The 16601-nt window shown below is 42.0% G+C and overlaps 1 protein-coding gene across 3 annotated transcripts in view; it reads left to right on the top strand.

Moving 5' to 3' along the window:
* Positions 1-16601, top strand: part of DIS3L2 (DIS3 like 3'-5' exoribonuclease 2) — a 341559-nt gene that overhangs the window by 135899 nt on the left and 189059 nt on the right. For all 3 annotated transcript variants that reach the window (XM_035006877.1, XM_035006875.1, XM_035006876.1), the window contains one exon: positions 12839-12939. In XM_035006877.1, the coding sequence (XP_034862768.1) occupies positions 12839-12939 (101 nt within the window). The remainder of the gene's footprint in view (positions 1-12838; positions 12940-16601) is intronic.

The following is a 16601-nucleotide window of genomic DNA, read 5'->3' as shown; positions in this document are numbered from 1 at the left end:
AAGCCATTATTATAGCAAATTATTGAACCTGAGGAGGGGGTCATGGGAACTCCTCTCCCCAATATGTAGCCAACTCAGAAGTGTGGGTAACCTGGAAACCCACTATGTACATTTGGTGTCTGAAGTTGGGGGCGGTCTCGTGGGACTGACCCCTTAACCTGTGAGGTCTGTGCTAAGCCTAGATAGGTAGTGTCAGAATTGAATTAAATTATAGGACACCCAGAGAATTAGGGAATTGCTTGGTGTGGAAAACCCATGCATTTGGTGTCCAAGGTGTTGTGAGTATAAACAAGGCTCTCCTTTAGTCAGGAATCTGGACATGGCTCGGATCTGTCCTCTGCTTCAGAGTTTCTCACAAGGCTATAATCAAGGTGTCACTCATCTGAAGGCTAAGCGTATGTGGTTGTTGGCTGTATTCAGTTCCTTGTGGGCTCTTGGGCTGAGGATCTCAGTTTCTTGCTGGCTGCTGGCCAGAGGCTGCCCTCAGCTCCTTGCTGCATGGGCCTCTCTATATGGCAGCTGTCTTCACTGGATCCAGTAAGGCAGAGAGTCTGCTAACAAGGTGGAAGATACAGTCTTATGTAATCTAATCATGGAAGTGATAGTCCATCATCTTTGCCATATTCTAGTGTTAGAAGCAAGACACAGGTCCTTCCCACACTCAGAGGGAGGGGATTATACAAGGGTGTGTGGCCCAGGAGGTGTGAGGATCAGTGGGGGCCATCTCAGAGACTGCTCACTGCAAGATGTTTCCTCCTTTACTTCTTTTTTCCAGCTAAATGTGTGATCTTTCTCTTCTGTGACTCTTCTTCATAGCTACTTTTTTTTTTCAGTTTATATTCCATCACTGATCTTATTATGGTTGAGTATTTTCTTTTCTTCCCTCATATAACTGTTTTTGCTCATCTTTCATCCACTTGCACCTCTGAGAACAGAGTCTTGTATCCAGCAAAAGTTCTGCAAAAGAGTCCCCTTTTTCTCTTTCTTTGAAACTGAAGAAGGACCAGGGTTGCTCTCCTGTTTAACACCAGAGTCCTTTCTGCCCACAGCAGCCACATAAGAGCCATTATAAAACCTTCAGATTCGCCAGTTTGGCATCAAAAGCAATGACTCATTCATGTCTATATAACCTGGCTGGGGTGATCCACATTAGTCTGATTTGCATTTAGAGTTAGAGCTTGTTACCTTATTAAGGAGAAACAATTTTCCATCAGAGATGCTTCACACATTAGCTGTTTTTGAGTGGTGCATTGTTCTGTTTCCTAGGGGGCCTGATGGATCTCAGATAATGATGCAGTCTGTAAAAATCAACTTCTTCAAACTGTCTGTTTTGCCTGTTAATGATCACTTTGTGGTCCTGTGTTTTTAGGTCACAGCAAGTGAATTGATAGAGAAGATTGGCTCTTGGAGAAGCAGCATTTTAATTCTGTCCCTTTTGCCCAACAGTGGGCTGGATCTTATCATTCTCGTTGGAGGTGTTCAGTAGGATGAAATGTCTTATGTGCTTTAAGAGGCTTCGTACATAAGAGAGAGATATAATATATGTTTGATATATGTGGAATTGAAGACTCAGAACACAGCAAAACTCATGTAGTCTAGCTTCCCATGCTTTGAGGCCAGTCTCCACTTAACCCTCCAAGATAGCTTAGCACCTTTTTCATTTTTTGAAGTTTTGATGGATAGCTAGTCCTGAGAAGTCTGGTAAAGAAACACTGGTTTGACTTTAGTAAACACTGTGTTCTGGTGTTGAAATAATCACATCATAATAAGATGTAAAGGTTGGCCTCTTTAAGAAAAACTCAGATGAAAGTCAGCTTAAACTTGGAGGAATCATCCATCTGCTGGGAAAGATGCAGAATTAGTGAGTTAAAGCCAGCTACATTGTGTGCCTACATTTTGGGTCTTTGGGGAGCCATGAAGCTAAAAGCCAATTAAAGCTTTATTAGAGAGAACTTTAAAAGTGGTTTCTCCTGGGCAAGAGAAAGATTTGGAGCAGAGAGTGCTCGGAGAAAAGTAGGAGAATGTTGATGATGTAATTAATACAGTTAACAGCTGGGAATGGGAATCAGTGCAGAGCCCCATCTGAGAAGATGACTCTGGGAGAAACTCAAGTTTGGGCCTGAAAGCCACACCATCTAGGTTTCGGCTCCAACTCAGGAACCTGAAGGCATCTCTGCATGGTCATGGTCAGCCTGGTGAGGAGGATGACCATACCCTGCCACAATGAGTATGCAGATTAGAACAATATAGAAAAATTGGTAGCATAGGGATTTTTCCTCTGAATGCTTGAGTATTAACTCTTTTCATTCATCTATTCATCTTGTTCTCTTAATATGTCAAGTCCTTCTTTCCCCAGTCTCTACCCATCTGTCTATTCTCACATTGTTATCTAATTGATGTTCCAAACCTCTACCCCGAGATGTAGAGGTTGGGTAGAGGACATTATCATACTTGTATTCCATTGTCATCCCAAACTCAGAATTTGCCCCAAACAGAGTTGATTGACTTCTCTCATTATCTTATCACTCAGGCAGATCTCTCAGAAATCATGTTTTCTTTTCCATTCTCACTTCCATCAAGCCTGTTAGGATCCTGAAGGTTGTGTGGCATCATGGGAAGAGCATGAGCTGCCAGCATTCATGAGACTGGTACCCGTGGGCAAGCCTGTTATTTGATCTTTGTGAGCCTCATTTCTCCTATCTCTATTATTGGATAATTGGAATGATAATACCTGCCTACCTCATTAAATTATTGGAGAATACTAAATGTGGTAGTATATGTAAATCACCTAACACAGTGCCAGACGTGTGCAGTAGGTGCTCAATAGCTAGTTACTAGTTTTATCTTGAATGCACAGAGCACAGAACCTGGCATGTTCAGGGCCACTGTTTGGAGATGCCATTTGCATTTGATCCTCCCCTGAAATTGTGACTCCTAGCTTGGAATGTAGTGGGTATCCTCCTCTAGCACTTCTCAACAGATGAGTTTGGCTTGTATGTTTCAGAGAAAAGCTGCTCTTCCACACCCCATAGGGTCCCCCTCAGCTTTCAGCCACCACACTCACAAATGACTTGTGTCTAGACTCATCCCCTCCTCCATTTATTTTCATACAGAGAAGGTGGCATCTTTGTCCTTCTGCCTGAGGCTAATCTTTACCCCTGGATTCTGATCCCATCCCTTCCTGCCCAGGGCCTCCTCCCAGTCCTCATTGTGTCCTCTTCAACCACACCTTCTGTAGTGGTTCTTTCCCATCAGCAATGAACCATGACCAAGGCTCCCTTATCTTAAAAAAATAAAATAACAACAACCATGTCCTGATTTCTCTGTACCCCTACAGCTACCACCCTGTATTATTCCAGTCCTGCACAGCCAGACTTCCGGAGCCTAGTCCACACCCTCATCTCCTCGTTTACCTTTCATCCCCGTTCCCCACACACATCATTCTGACCTCACTGTGTTTCCTTCTTTCAAATGAGTCTCACTAGGGTTGCCTATGACCTTGTTATTACTAAGGCCACTCTGCTGACCATGTCGAAATTCTTGTTTTTTGTTTTGTTTGGGTTTTTGTGTTTTTCTTGGTTTGTTTGTGTTTGTTTTTGTTTTTTTTGCGTTTCTCACCCCATGTTAGCCTGATTTTTCTCCTGCCTCCCTGACTGTACCTCAGTTTCCTTGTAGGCTTTTCTGCTTCTGCTTTCTTAAATATTGGTGTTTCTCCCTGCTTTGACTCTTCTAATTCGAAACCATCTATGAGGAGGCCAGTCCACTCATCCATTTGCCCTCTGTACACAGGTGACACCCTCATTTCCGTCGCCATCCCAGATCTCTCTTAAGCATCAGATCACCTCAAATTCACTAAGTCCTAACAGAACTTGTATCGCCTCCTGGTTGCCTGAAGATGCTCTTCCTGTGGTGGCTCACTGCCCGTTTGTCTGTAGTGTGGCTCTCACACTTTAGTGTGAGAATCAGAACCCCCTGGGGAGCTTGTTCCAATAGACTGTGGGCCCTACCCCCCGAGGTCCTGAGTCCCTAGATCTGGGGTGGGGCCTGAGAAATTGCACTTCCAAGAGTTCCCAGGTGATGCTGTTGCTGCTGGTCAGGGAACTCTACTTTGAGAACTTCTGTTTAAGGAATTGAAGCGGTTTTCCCTATTCTTTACTCTACCCAGATGATCTCCCTCTTTTCCCTTCCATTAGCATCCAAATAATCTTGTCAGTCTTGCCTTTTAAGTACCTCTCTAGTCTGATTTATTGCAGTAACCTGTTAACTGGCTTTTCTTTCTTTTGTTCTTTTTAAAAGATTTTATTTATTTGAGAGAGAGAATGAGCAGGGGAGAGGGGCAGAAGGAGAGGGAGAAGCAGACTCCCTGCTGAGCAGGGAGCCCGACATGGGGCTCCATCCCAGGACCCTGGGATCATGACCTGAGCCGAAGGCAGATGCTTAACTGACTGAGCCACCCAGGCGCCCCTCTTACTGGCTTTTCTGTCTCTCGTCTCACTTCTCCTAAATCTACTCCCAACACAGCAACCAGTGTGAGCTTCTTAAAACATAAGTTATGTTAGTCTCCTGCCTACTTTCTTCTATAGCTCTTCATTGCTTTTGGGATAAATCCAAACTTCCTAATGTTGACTTGGCGTCTGCCTACCTATATAGCAGCAGCTCTTGTTTCTCCTTCACACAGAAGGCACCAAGCATACAGAAAAGTAATGAGTAATTTAAATATTCATTATATAGCAGTCATTGAGTGCTTACTGTGTTCTAGCCACTGTAGCACTTTTACACACATTAATTTTAACTTTCCCATTAACCCTATAAGATTGGTTAAATTTTACAGAGGAGGAAGTGTGATCCATTTTATAATGTTGCCATCGTCCCGTACAACAGTCATGTCCAGTCAGTTGTGCCCAGGATGACGGGGTTGTATTCCCTCAGAACTCACTGCAAGAGCTAATTAAATAATACTAATATTAATGATAATGATATTAACAACAACAATATTAATAGCATCTGACAGTTTTTGTTATTGTGTTTTGTGCCAGGGTACTACCTGTAAATATAAATCATGTAAACGATTCCAGATTTACTAGGGAGGAAGTTCACAGAGAAGAAGTAACTTGTTCAAAGCCACATGGTTCAGGGTCACAGGACTGAGGTTTGGATTTAGGTTTTGTGACTTCAAAGTTCATGCTTTTAATTACTCTATCATGCCTATGGGTGGAAGCAGTGAAATTATATCGAGAGCTATTTATTACCTGGCATCTTGTAAAATTTAAAAATTTTCCATGTCTGTAATTGAATTACAAAATTTTTGGCGGGGCGCCTGGGTGGCTCAGTTAGTTAAGCGTCTGCCTTCGGCTCAGGTCATGATCCCAGGGTCCTGGGATCGAGCCCCACATCGGGCTCCCTGCTCCGTGGGAAGTCTGCTTCTCCTCTCCCACTCCCCCTGCTTGTGTTCCTGCTCTCGCTAACTCTCTCTGTGTCAAATAATAAATAAAATCTTAAAACAAAAACAAAAACAAACTTTTTGGCAACCCTCCTCCTCATTGGAACCCACCCACATGTACCTATCTTTCTTCCAGATCTCATCATACTGTTGTGTTTGGACTTGGAGTCATGCTGGGTCCTGATGCCCCCTTTACTAACCATCTCCTTGGATGACCCCTGGGATAAGTTACTTTACCTCTTTGAATGGCTGATTGCTATTCTCTAAAAATCAAAATAGTAATACTTCCTTCATAGGGTTGCTGAGAAAAATAAATGTGAGAGTACCTGCCTCTTCTTTCTATCCTTCGTGCTTTTGCCTTATGTAACATTGGGCACCATCACAGTGGCTTCCTTACCATCTCCCTGTTGTGTTTCCTGCACAGATCGCCACTATCCCTTCCCCTGTTCTCACCCTGTCACTCTCCCTAAGTATGCTGTACAGTGCCACCTGAAAAATATTTGTAAAATATAAATCCCAGGGACTTTCTGTTAATAGTAATGGTGGGCTATTATTCAGACACACTCCTGCCCACTGAAACAACTAAAAATATTTGCATAAAGTAAAAAAAAAAAAAAAAGACCCAGAACTTCAAGCATTAAAGAGTTGACAAGCATTACCAGGTTAAAACTGGAGTGGAGAATCCAGGCAATATTGCACATTTGACCAGCAGTAGTGGGGGACAGAAATAAAGCAACTGGTGTCTCACAAGAAGCTAGGACACCAAAGGGCTACACCATGTGGGTAAGATAGACCTGAAATGTATCAGAGCTCACGTGGAATTACAGCCCAGGTTCAAGCTGACTGGGTTGACCAAGGAATCTCAGTTCTTAAATTGGCCTAAGGGCTGGTATGCCTCCAGGTACCTGGCAAAACGAAGTGGAAAGTCTTCAACCCAGGCCTCAAATTATTGACCAGCACAAAATATAGCCAGGCACCCAAGGAAACCATACTGCAATGGCAAGAACCATCAACAACCACAAACAATAGAAACAGCCCTTCATAAATATCATCAGATAATGGAATCTGTAAAAAAACAACAACAAAAAACTACTATATTTAAAGAAATAAAAGATAAGCTTGAACATATCTGCAAAGAGTAGGAAACTATGACATGTGACAAAGCAAATTGAAAAAGGAACCAAATAAAAATTCTAGAAATGAACGTAACTTTAATGAAATTAACTCAGTGGTTGAGGAAAAATGTAGTATACTTGATGACATAGTTTAAAGAAACATGCCTCAGTGGATGAATTTAACAGAAGATTGGATAAAGCTGAAGAAAAATTAATAAACTGGAAGACAGTAAGAAAAAATTATCCAGAGTATAGCTTGGATAGACAAATAGAAAACACAGAGGAGGAGGGTCTAAATAAGTTAAAGTCCTAGAAGGAGATGAGTGAAAAAATAAGCAAAATGAAATTTAAGGGTAATGGCTGAAATTTTCCATAACAGCTGAGATACCAAACCACAGATTTAAGATGACCAATGATTGCAAGTAGAATTAAAAAAAAAAAAAAAAAAAAAAATCCTGGGCACCTGGGTGGCTCAGTCGTTAAGCGTCTGCCTTCGGCTCAGGTCATGATCCCAGGATCCTGGGATCGATTCCCACATCGGGCTCCCTGCTCGGCAGGAAGCCTGCTTCTCCCTCTCCCACTCCCCCTGCTTGTGTTCCTGCTCTCGCTATCTCTCTCTGTCAAATAAATAAATAAAAATCTTTAAAAAAAAAATCCTAACTTAGGTACATCGAGATGTAACTACAGAAAATCAAAAGCAAAGAGAAAATCATAAAAGCAGCTAGAGAAAAAGATTCTCTTCATAGGAGCAACAGAGTGACCATTCACCAAGTATAATTCTGATCATGTTATTCTCGAAATTTCAATAGCTTTCTATTTCTAAGATATAAAATACATACTCTTCAGCATGTCGTATAAGGCCTTTAACTTGATTAGACACGTAGAACCTTCCTCTTCCCATTTATTCTCAAGTGTGTGCCTTTGTACATGTTCCTCTCCCTTTCTGGAATGTCACTTGTATAATTGGATAGATTGATACTCCTTTGCCCAATTCCTTGTGTTTTTCTTCACATTGCCCCCACTTGGCATCGCAGTCCAATCATCTGAAAACCTTTTGATGTGTGAAGTGTTAAGAATCATCAAACTTGTCAGTCTATTGTTTATATAAGAGAGGACCAAATCAAGATCATTTTTCTTTTTTTTTTTTTAAGATTTTATTTATTTATTTGAGAGAGACACACAGCATGAGTGGGGAGAGGGGCAGAGGGAGAGGAGACAGAGACAAGCAGACTCCCTGCTGAGCGAGGAGCTCCACATGGGGCTCAATCCCAGGACCCTGAGATCATAACCTGAGCTGAAGTCAGACGCTTCACCGACTGAGCCATCCAAGCGCCCCCAGAATCATTTTTCTTACCAAAATCAGGTGTTGGGTTTGCACTTGATAGTTGTAAGTGGCCATACCAACCCCACCAAACCATGGCATTTTACTTTTTAAGTGTTTAAACAATCTGTAAAAAGAGATTAGGATTTCACTCGACTTTTCTTCCTAGGGTGTGTACTGGGGGATATAATGAATAGTTGCTTATATTAGTAGTGTATCTGTTTCTTAGAAAATTCTCTCTTTTAGATGAAGAACTTTGGTAGTCACCAGTTTCTAGAATCTTTTGAACTAGAAGGGACCACAGAGTGCACGGGCCACCTCTGCCTTCAGTATGGCAAAACCGAAGGCCGTGGGGACGCATACCCTCTATCCTTGTGAGGACTCCCAGCCTGCCCTGTTCTAGTAATTTCACCATGGAGTTTTATTTGCTCTGTCAAGCCATTTTTCCTGATATTCAATCAAAAAGTCCTTTAAGCGCATTTTTCATATATCAAGACATCCATAGTGATGGAAATACACTTAGCATCATCCTTCTCAGACACATCTCTCCAATTTTGCCTCTCTTTGCTCTCACTGCCACTATCTAATTCAGATTCTGATTGTGTCTCATTTAGACTGCAATCCCAGCTCCCAACTTTCTAAGATCTTTGCTACTGTTGTCTTTCCATTCAATGTTTCTTCCAGATTCATAGTCCTGAGAGGTAGGTGTTCCTTACCATTAAAATGCTTTATAGGATGGTGTCCAGGCTTGTCAGTTTCATGGTCTGGACCATATGTTAGAAAGTATGTTCTGTTGAGAATGGAGTTAAATCCTGGGCGCCTGGGTGGCTCAGTCGTTAAACATCTGCCTTTGGCTTGAGTTGCGATCCTGGGGTCCTGGGATCAAGCCCCGCATTGGGTTCCCTGCTCAGCGGGAGGCTTGCTTCTCTTTCTGTCTCTCTCTCTCCCACTCCCCCTGCTTGTGTTCCCTCTCTGGCTGTCTCTCTCTGTCAAATAAATAAATAAAATAAAAAATGTTCCTTATTTCTTAAAAAAAAAAGAGAGAGAGAGAATGGAGTTAAATCCTAAAATATTAGTGGCTTAAATAAGAAAGAAATCTATTTCTATCTTATATAAAAGACGACCAGAGTAAGGCAGGCCAGGGCTCAGAGGGTAGTTCCATAGTCTTAAGCTCATTCTGTTGTGCTGCTCTGCAGCGTAGAAAACACCCTTGTCCTGTGGCCTCTGGGACCAAGATGAGTGCTTGAGTCCAGCTGTCACATCAACATTCCAACCAGCAAGAAGGAAGAAAGAGGGAAGGCTGGGCCTCCATCTTTTAAGGACACTTCCTAGAAGTCACTTACAATACTTTAACCTGCATTTTATTGGCTAAAACTTAGACATATAGGCTATCTAAGGATAGCCTATTGCAAGAAAGCTGAAAAATGTAGTCTTTTAAATAGTTTACCCAGCTAAGAATTGGAGTCCTTGTTGCCAGGAAAGAAGAGACTGGATCTGGGCAGTCACTAGAATGTCTGCCGCAGGACCTTTCCACCAGCCTTGTTCCTCTCCCCACCCCAGAGCATTCTCACCCAGCCCTTTATCTTCAGCCTGTTAGTGGCTACAGTAAATCTCTTAGTAGTCCTTTACCACGTCAGGCCCTTTCACAACTCTGGGCCTTTACCTGCAGTGCCCTTTCCCTTTCTCATCTTTCTCACGTCTATACGTCCTCCAAGCTCAGGTCACTCCCTCAGTGCAGTTTTCTTATCTTCTTTTTTTTATTCTTATGTTAATCCCCATACATTACATAGTTTTCTTATCTTCTTAACAGTGACAACATAACACTAATTCCTGGAGGCACATAGCAGTGGAAGAGCTTTCTGGACTTAGTAGTGGAACACACTTGGGTTTGAATCTTTTCTCCCCAGCTTGGCCTGGAAAGTATAAATATGGAAGGACTCAGCATATAGAGTGTGTTTAAAGCCACAGCCCAGACCTCTCTTTTTGAGTTCCAGACCTTTCTATTGAACTGCTTACTCAAGAGCATCAAATAGAAACACCTCTGAAGTAGAACTCGTGGTTTTCACCTCCTCCTCTAGCCTTTTTTGGGCCAGTAAAGATGCCTCTATCGACCTAGCTGCAGATGTCAGAAAGCTGGAAATCACCATTCACTTCTCATAGCTAATGCTCTGTAAGCTCTCCTATCTGATCACCACCAAAATCTATCAGCTCAACTCCACAATATGTCTTAGGTTAATCCTTTTCATTCCATCTGCAGTGCCTGCGTCATAGCACAGTCCTCGCATGTCTGGACTGCTGCGGTAGCTCCTCGCTGGCCTCCCTCCCTCCGCTCTCCACCTGTTTGAACCTCTCCTCGGGCAGTGTCACTTGCGTGCACAAAATCCTTAGCCAGCTTCCCCTTGTATTTAGGTTTCAATTTAGGATGCGTAAATCCTAGAAGACCCCAGCTGACTTGATTCCTGTTACTTCTCATCCTCATCCCTTGCTGTGCCTGTTCTTATGCTCACTATGCTCTGGCTACATGGTTTTCTTTCTGTTCCATGTTTGTGCCAAGAACCTCTCACCTCCGCCCCTTCCCACGTGCCATTTCCCACCTGGGGTCTTCTGTCCCCGTCTTCACTCCTGAACACACCATCCTCGGGTGTCAGCTTAAATGTCACTTCCCTGCAGGGCCTCTTTTCCTGACCTCTTAATCTAAATTGTATATTGAGAGAACTCTTCCTCCTTAGAACTGTTCTTCTTAGCCTTCATCACAATTTATAACTTTATATTTATTGAGTGGTTGTTTATTGAATATCACTCGCACATTAAAGTATATGTTGTGTAAGGGATGGAACCATATTTCTTTTATTCACTGAATGCTTAGTTCCCATGGCTCAATAAATACACATGGAATAAATGAAGAATCTCATGATTAAACAGTGTGGTAGATCTCTCATTAAACTGACAACTTTGCTATTAGTGTAGCAAGACGTAGTTGTTGGAAACCTATGAAGGTGATTCACCTTTCTAACCTGGCATTGCGTTTCTTCACATTCATTGAACGTATCTATGATGCTCACCTGCAGGGCTAAAAGCTTCAGTTTAATTTATTGGAATGCATCTTTGAACAAAGCTTTGCTTCTGTCAGGATATCCTTATGAACACAGAACTTGAAAAGGTCATGTGCAGGTGTAAAATCTGAAAATCACAATTGGGTTCGCTTCCATGGCTAGCCTTCTTTCTTTGATGTGACTGCTGCAGCCTGGCATAACCTTCGGAACAGAAGACTTGCTTGTTGTTGGGATGGGATCTAAAGCAATAGTTATTTTAAGTTGGAACCATCAGTGACTGTGATAGAAGGTTACATGTCCAGGATTTGGGCTGCCGTAGAAAACCCCCTTGATTGCCAACTCTTGAGACTGAAAGTTCAGCTAGCAGATATCTAGGTAGAGTGTACTGGTTCGTGGTATTTCGAGCCTCCTAATCTTTTCTGAATGAACTTGTTCTGCAGAACACATTGGCAAGATATGTTATGGAGCAGATCAACAACTTGTGTGTTTGTTTTTTCTCCCCCAGAGTATAAAAGATGTTCTGGAAGCATCTAATGATCTTGGAATCCTGAACTATGGTCTAAAATAAAAGATGGATATCCTCTTTTACTGAGGGACAGGGTGATCAACAATGGGAAAGTTTTCGTTTGTTTTTTTGTTTTTGGAAAACAGTGAGAATTCTGCTTTCAGTGGGCACTATGGTAGGCATATTTCAGCCTAGATGGAAAAGCAAACAGTTGATCATTCTTAAGCCCCAGTAGGTCAGATCATGTCAGTGTTTCCAGAGTACGCCCAGAATGGTAAAACTTGGCCTTAAGCTGAGCCTTTGCTAAGAGGCTGAAAAGGTCCTGAAAAGGATTTATTTATTTATTTTGGCCTGGGTAATGTCTAAATGATGATAAGTACAAGTCTCTCTTAGCTATCTGGAGTGGGGCCCACATGAATTTGTTGTGACCCCTAGAATCCAGAAACTCCAGTATAGTTGGATAAGAATATTCTGTGGGAGAACTCTAAAGTAACACATGAAAATACAAAATATTAAATGTTCAAAAGTGTATAATTTGCTGCATTTGTTCATGAGTGGTTTTAATACATCTGGTACAGAGCCTAACTCCCTCTTTATTGGGGAGATGTGGTTTCAGTTTCTTGGGTGAATGTTCATTTTATAAGTTTCTTAAGAAAGGAAATTAAACATTTAAAGACTTTAAATACTCTTTATATAATGTCACAGAGAAAAGCCAGGAAAATCAGGGTTGGCTTTTTTATTTATTTATTTAATAAATATAATCTATTTTCCACCATTTTGTTTGTTATGGCTGGTACCAAAGTACTTTTAAAAGTTAACATTTATTTTGATTTCAGCAGATGTGCATAATAAATTAACCTATCTCTATTCTTCACTGTGGGCTGGGGCAATATTTCACATCTAATATGTTTGGCATTTTGACACCTAGCCCGTTGAGCTCAGTTCAGCAGTTTGATGCTCTCCACTTGTATGACGCTTAGCATTTGAGTAACATTAAAAAGATCAAATGTGGCCTGCTGAGCATGAGCATTAATGCAAGTTGGTGATGTGATTGACCTTAGCTAAGTCTCTTAACTACGGTGGGCCTGGGTTTCCTTTTCTGTAAAGTGTGTAGTTTAGGGTAAATGGTGCTCTGAATTTAAAAATCCCACTGGGTGCCTGGGTGGCTCAGTCTGACTCTTGGTTTCGGCTCAGGTTAGGATCTCTTGGGTCGCGAGATGGAGACCCATGTTGGCTCCCTGCTCAGCGGGGAGTCTGCTTGAAGATTCTTTCCCTCTGCCCCTCCCCCCACTCTTTCTAAAAAAATTAAATAAATCTTAAAAAAAAAAATCCTATGAGTCTATATGCCTAATAGATATGCACCTAACTGATTCCTCTTCTCTTTTTCTTCTCTTCTTATTTTAGGAAAAGAGGATGCTGATGCTCCAGTTACAAAAGATGAGAGCACCTCCATGTCACAGGACCCAAGAGCTTTACCAGAGAAATCGCTGCAAAGATCAGCAAAGGTCATTGCCCACAGATTTTCTGCACATGTCCAAATGACTGTCACCTGAGCCACGTGTCAGGGGTATCTCATGCAGTTCAGTTAGCACTGTAGTTGATTAGTTAATCAGAAAAGTCAGTGGAAGCAAGGAGTCATAAAAAGCTAATACTTTGTATAAGTTTAAAGACATACATATATGTTGATTTGCCTGTGTTTGGATGAAGGTCCACAGCCTTTTCTTTTTGTGTGGGTATGTTTATTGAAGTTCTGCATTATCTTTTTCTGCTTAAACCACACTTGTAATGTGATGTCTTTGATTTCCAGTTTGGGTTATGTAAAGTGGAATGAGAATTTAGGCACCACGTGAAGCAATATGAATATAGACTCCTTCTAGATTCTTAGTTTTTTGCTTCAATTTTTTTTATTGTTGTCATGTCCATATCTAATTCAAAAGTAAGTTTTTAATGTCTTTTTTAGTTTTCCCCAAGTATTTAATTTAGTTATTGTAGACACAAAAAATTGCTTTTGCATCCTGTCTATTAGTTTGCATAGTTCAATTTTATTTTTCAATTATATATACTAGTGGCTTATTTAGATATGGGATCAAACATGGCTGACCCTAGCTATGCAGATAGCTCATGGTAGAAGAAGTGGTTCAATAGGTGGTAATAGGCATGAAGCTTTCTCTACCAGAGGCATCCTTCAGCATGTTCAGCGTGCAGTGGTAGGGTTGTCACCTCAATCTAGCAAGTGGGTTAAGACAGTACCTCTTGCATATTGACATGAGGAATTTCTAAATTATATTACATATATGTTACCCTCAACTGCCTCTCCAGTTATTTGAATAAGCATTTTGAATACTAACCATATGCCTATATACCAGGCAGCATGCTAGGAGATTGTAATGAATGGAGAACCTGTGGGCTAGATCTGGCTTACAAACTTGTGTTTTGTGTGACCTGTGCAGCATTTAAAAGTTTTGACTAAGTAGCCTATTAAAAAAAGAGAGAGAGAGAGACTTCTGGCTTCTCTTGACTAAACAAAACATCTGGCAACACTGGGCCACATTCTTCAATGACTTCAGTCAGAGCTGAGTACAGGCAACCCTCTGTAGATGGAACTTGTGTTCTGCAATTGGCTACTGCCCCCTCAATGGTACCCTCTCACTTGCTGGGTTTGTTTGGTTTTTTTGGGATAGTTTCTTAGTGTATTCAATCTAAAAGCACAAGGCAAAACAGCACTTGTATGCAAAACTTATGCTGTCGTCAAGTCATTTCTACTACAACTAATGTATGAATCACAGGTAATGTCAAGCTGCTTCATACACTTCTCGTGCTGTCAGATATTAAAGCAAGAAGCAAGGACTTCTCGTTCAGACAAGATGGCATAGACTCGTTTCTCCTTGCTCTTTCCTATTAGTACAACTATAAACCCTGGAAAATAACAGGAAGCAACCGTAAGAGAATTCTGAAGGGTGAAGAGAGGAAGGCAAGTTAGTTAGGGACTCCTCTCTATTCCCCCAGAGGTAGTAGATGGCTGGGGAATGCCAGTAAGGAGGATCCTGCCACAGCAGGTATGTGGTCCAGGAAACCTTTTTCCTCATGGGTCTGAGACACTGCTTTCCCACCCAGAGACACTAGGCAGTCAGGTAGCACCAGGGTCCTACCACAACTAAAAACCTTAAATGGGAAGTTTCTTTGTCCCTGTATGGACATGGATCTGTTTCTAATCCATACTAGAGAGACCAGGTGGCCAGCCTTGAGAAAGTTCTTTTCACCCCCTCAGGCAGTACCGGCAGAGACCAGCTGGAGCCCCAGTGGTTCCATGTCAACCAAATATCAAAATACTATTGCACAGTCTCTCCAAGTGAAATTGTCACTGGAACTAGAGCCCACAAAAGTAGTTCAGGACCTCTGTGCTAAAACAAGATAGGGTAACCTGCCTACTAAAAGAAAAGATTTTAGTAAGACCTTGAATCTCTAACATAATAGACAAAAGGTCCAGGATAGAGAAGGATGCCTCTGGTAGAGAAAGCTTCATGCCTATTACCACCTATTGAAAATCATTCATTTTACCAAGAACCAGGACATCATCACTTGAGTGAGGAGAGACAACTAACTGGTGCCAACAACAAGATGTTTCAGTTATCTGACAGTGATTTTATTTATTTTTTTTTTTAAGATTTTTTTTTTTTTTTTTAAATTCATGAGAGACAGAGCGAGAGAGAAAGGCAGAGGGAGAAGCAGGCTCCCAAGGAGCAGGGAGCCTGATGAGGGACTCGATCCCAGGACCCTGAGATCATGACCTGAGCTGAAGGCAGACGCTTAACCATCTGAGCCACCCAGGCGCCCCTGACAGTGATTTTAAATCAGCCATCATAAATATGCTTCAACAAGCAATTAAAAATTCTCTCAAAACAAATGAGAAAACAGAAAATCTCAGCAAAGACATAGAAGTTACAAAAAAAGAACCAAGTGGAAATTATAGAACTAAAAAAATACGATAACAGAAATAAAATACTTGCAGGAGGGTCTCAGTAGTAGAGGTGACTCAGCATAGAATTAGTTAACTTGAGAACAGATCAGTAGAATTTGCCCAATCTGAACAGAGAGAAAATAGACTGGAAAACGTGAACAGAACTTCAGGAAGTGTGGGGCAATAAAATAGATTCAGCATTCAGATAATTGGAGTCCTGGAAGGAGAGGATCATCAAGAGAGTGGGGCTCATAGATTGTGCTGATTGGGAACAGGTTAAAAATACCTTAGAAATTTTGAGGTCGGAGCAATGATTATATAACACAAATGTGTAATGGTGTCCATCTTCTATCTGCATCATTGTAATTCTCTTCTGATGGACTCCATAGCTTGTATTTGAGGTTGGAAAATAGCAGTGGATGAACTGTCCCAGAATTGAGGATTTTTTAGGGTGGGTGCAGTGGAAGGGTAAGAGAGGTGAAGCATTTGATTACAGAGGCGAGAGGACTAGAAGTGATGGAACATGATGTCCCTCTGAAGTAGAAAAGGATTCAGGCCTAAGAAGTAGCAAACAGACACAGAGAGCAGGCTGGGATCAAGGTGCTAGTAGTCTTGATGTGGTGAAGAAGCCATGGAGTGGGGCACAGGAGAGTAAGGGAGCTGGACGACGGGTCAGTCTGAGATGATCAGGATTGGACCTGAGGATGCTGGTGGTGGCCATGAGGATGAGTTGCCAAAATGGAATGGAATGCCACCGGCGTCGAAGAGGTACAGGGACTGTAAGGGCAAGATAGTGGCTGAGTCATTCACTTGGAAATGTAAGCCAGTTACTAGTTACTAGTTACTCTGCAGTAAACTAGGAGGTCCATGGATGACAGTGACAAGAAGGGGACAGCCTGAACCATAGAAGGTTGCAGACATCTGCACAAGGCTGGAAGAGTAAATGGTCTGGATGTGACAGCACAGGAAAACACAGATGCCTCCTTCAGGGGCTGTGTGTGGAGAAGGAGCAGCCTCTGTCCAAAGGGCCTGGGACAGACAAGCACATGTGAGAACGGGGTCAAGGATTCCTGACAGAGGGCACAGCAGCTTGTTCAAAAGAGAATGGTGTTTTACAAGGAGGAAGGAGGGATCAGGAGAACGTAGAGCCTATCATGGGTCTGAGATTTGCTGAGAGGACAGGTGTCCCTGGGGCAGAGGAAAGGCACA

This window comes from Mirounga leonina, unplaced genomic scaffold (genome assembly GCF_011800145.1).
Source record: "Mirounga leonina isolate KUSES-001 unplaced genomic scaffold, KU_Mleo_1.0 Mir_151, whole genome shotgun sequence".
NCBI classification, from domain to species: Eukaryota; Metazoa; Chordata; class Mammalia; order Carnivora; family Phocidae; genus Mirounga; species Mirounga leonina.
The sequence above is the reverse complement of the archived record's forward strand: the minus strand, read 5'-3'. Positions and strand labels throughout refer to the sequence as shown.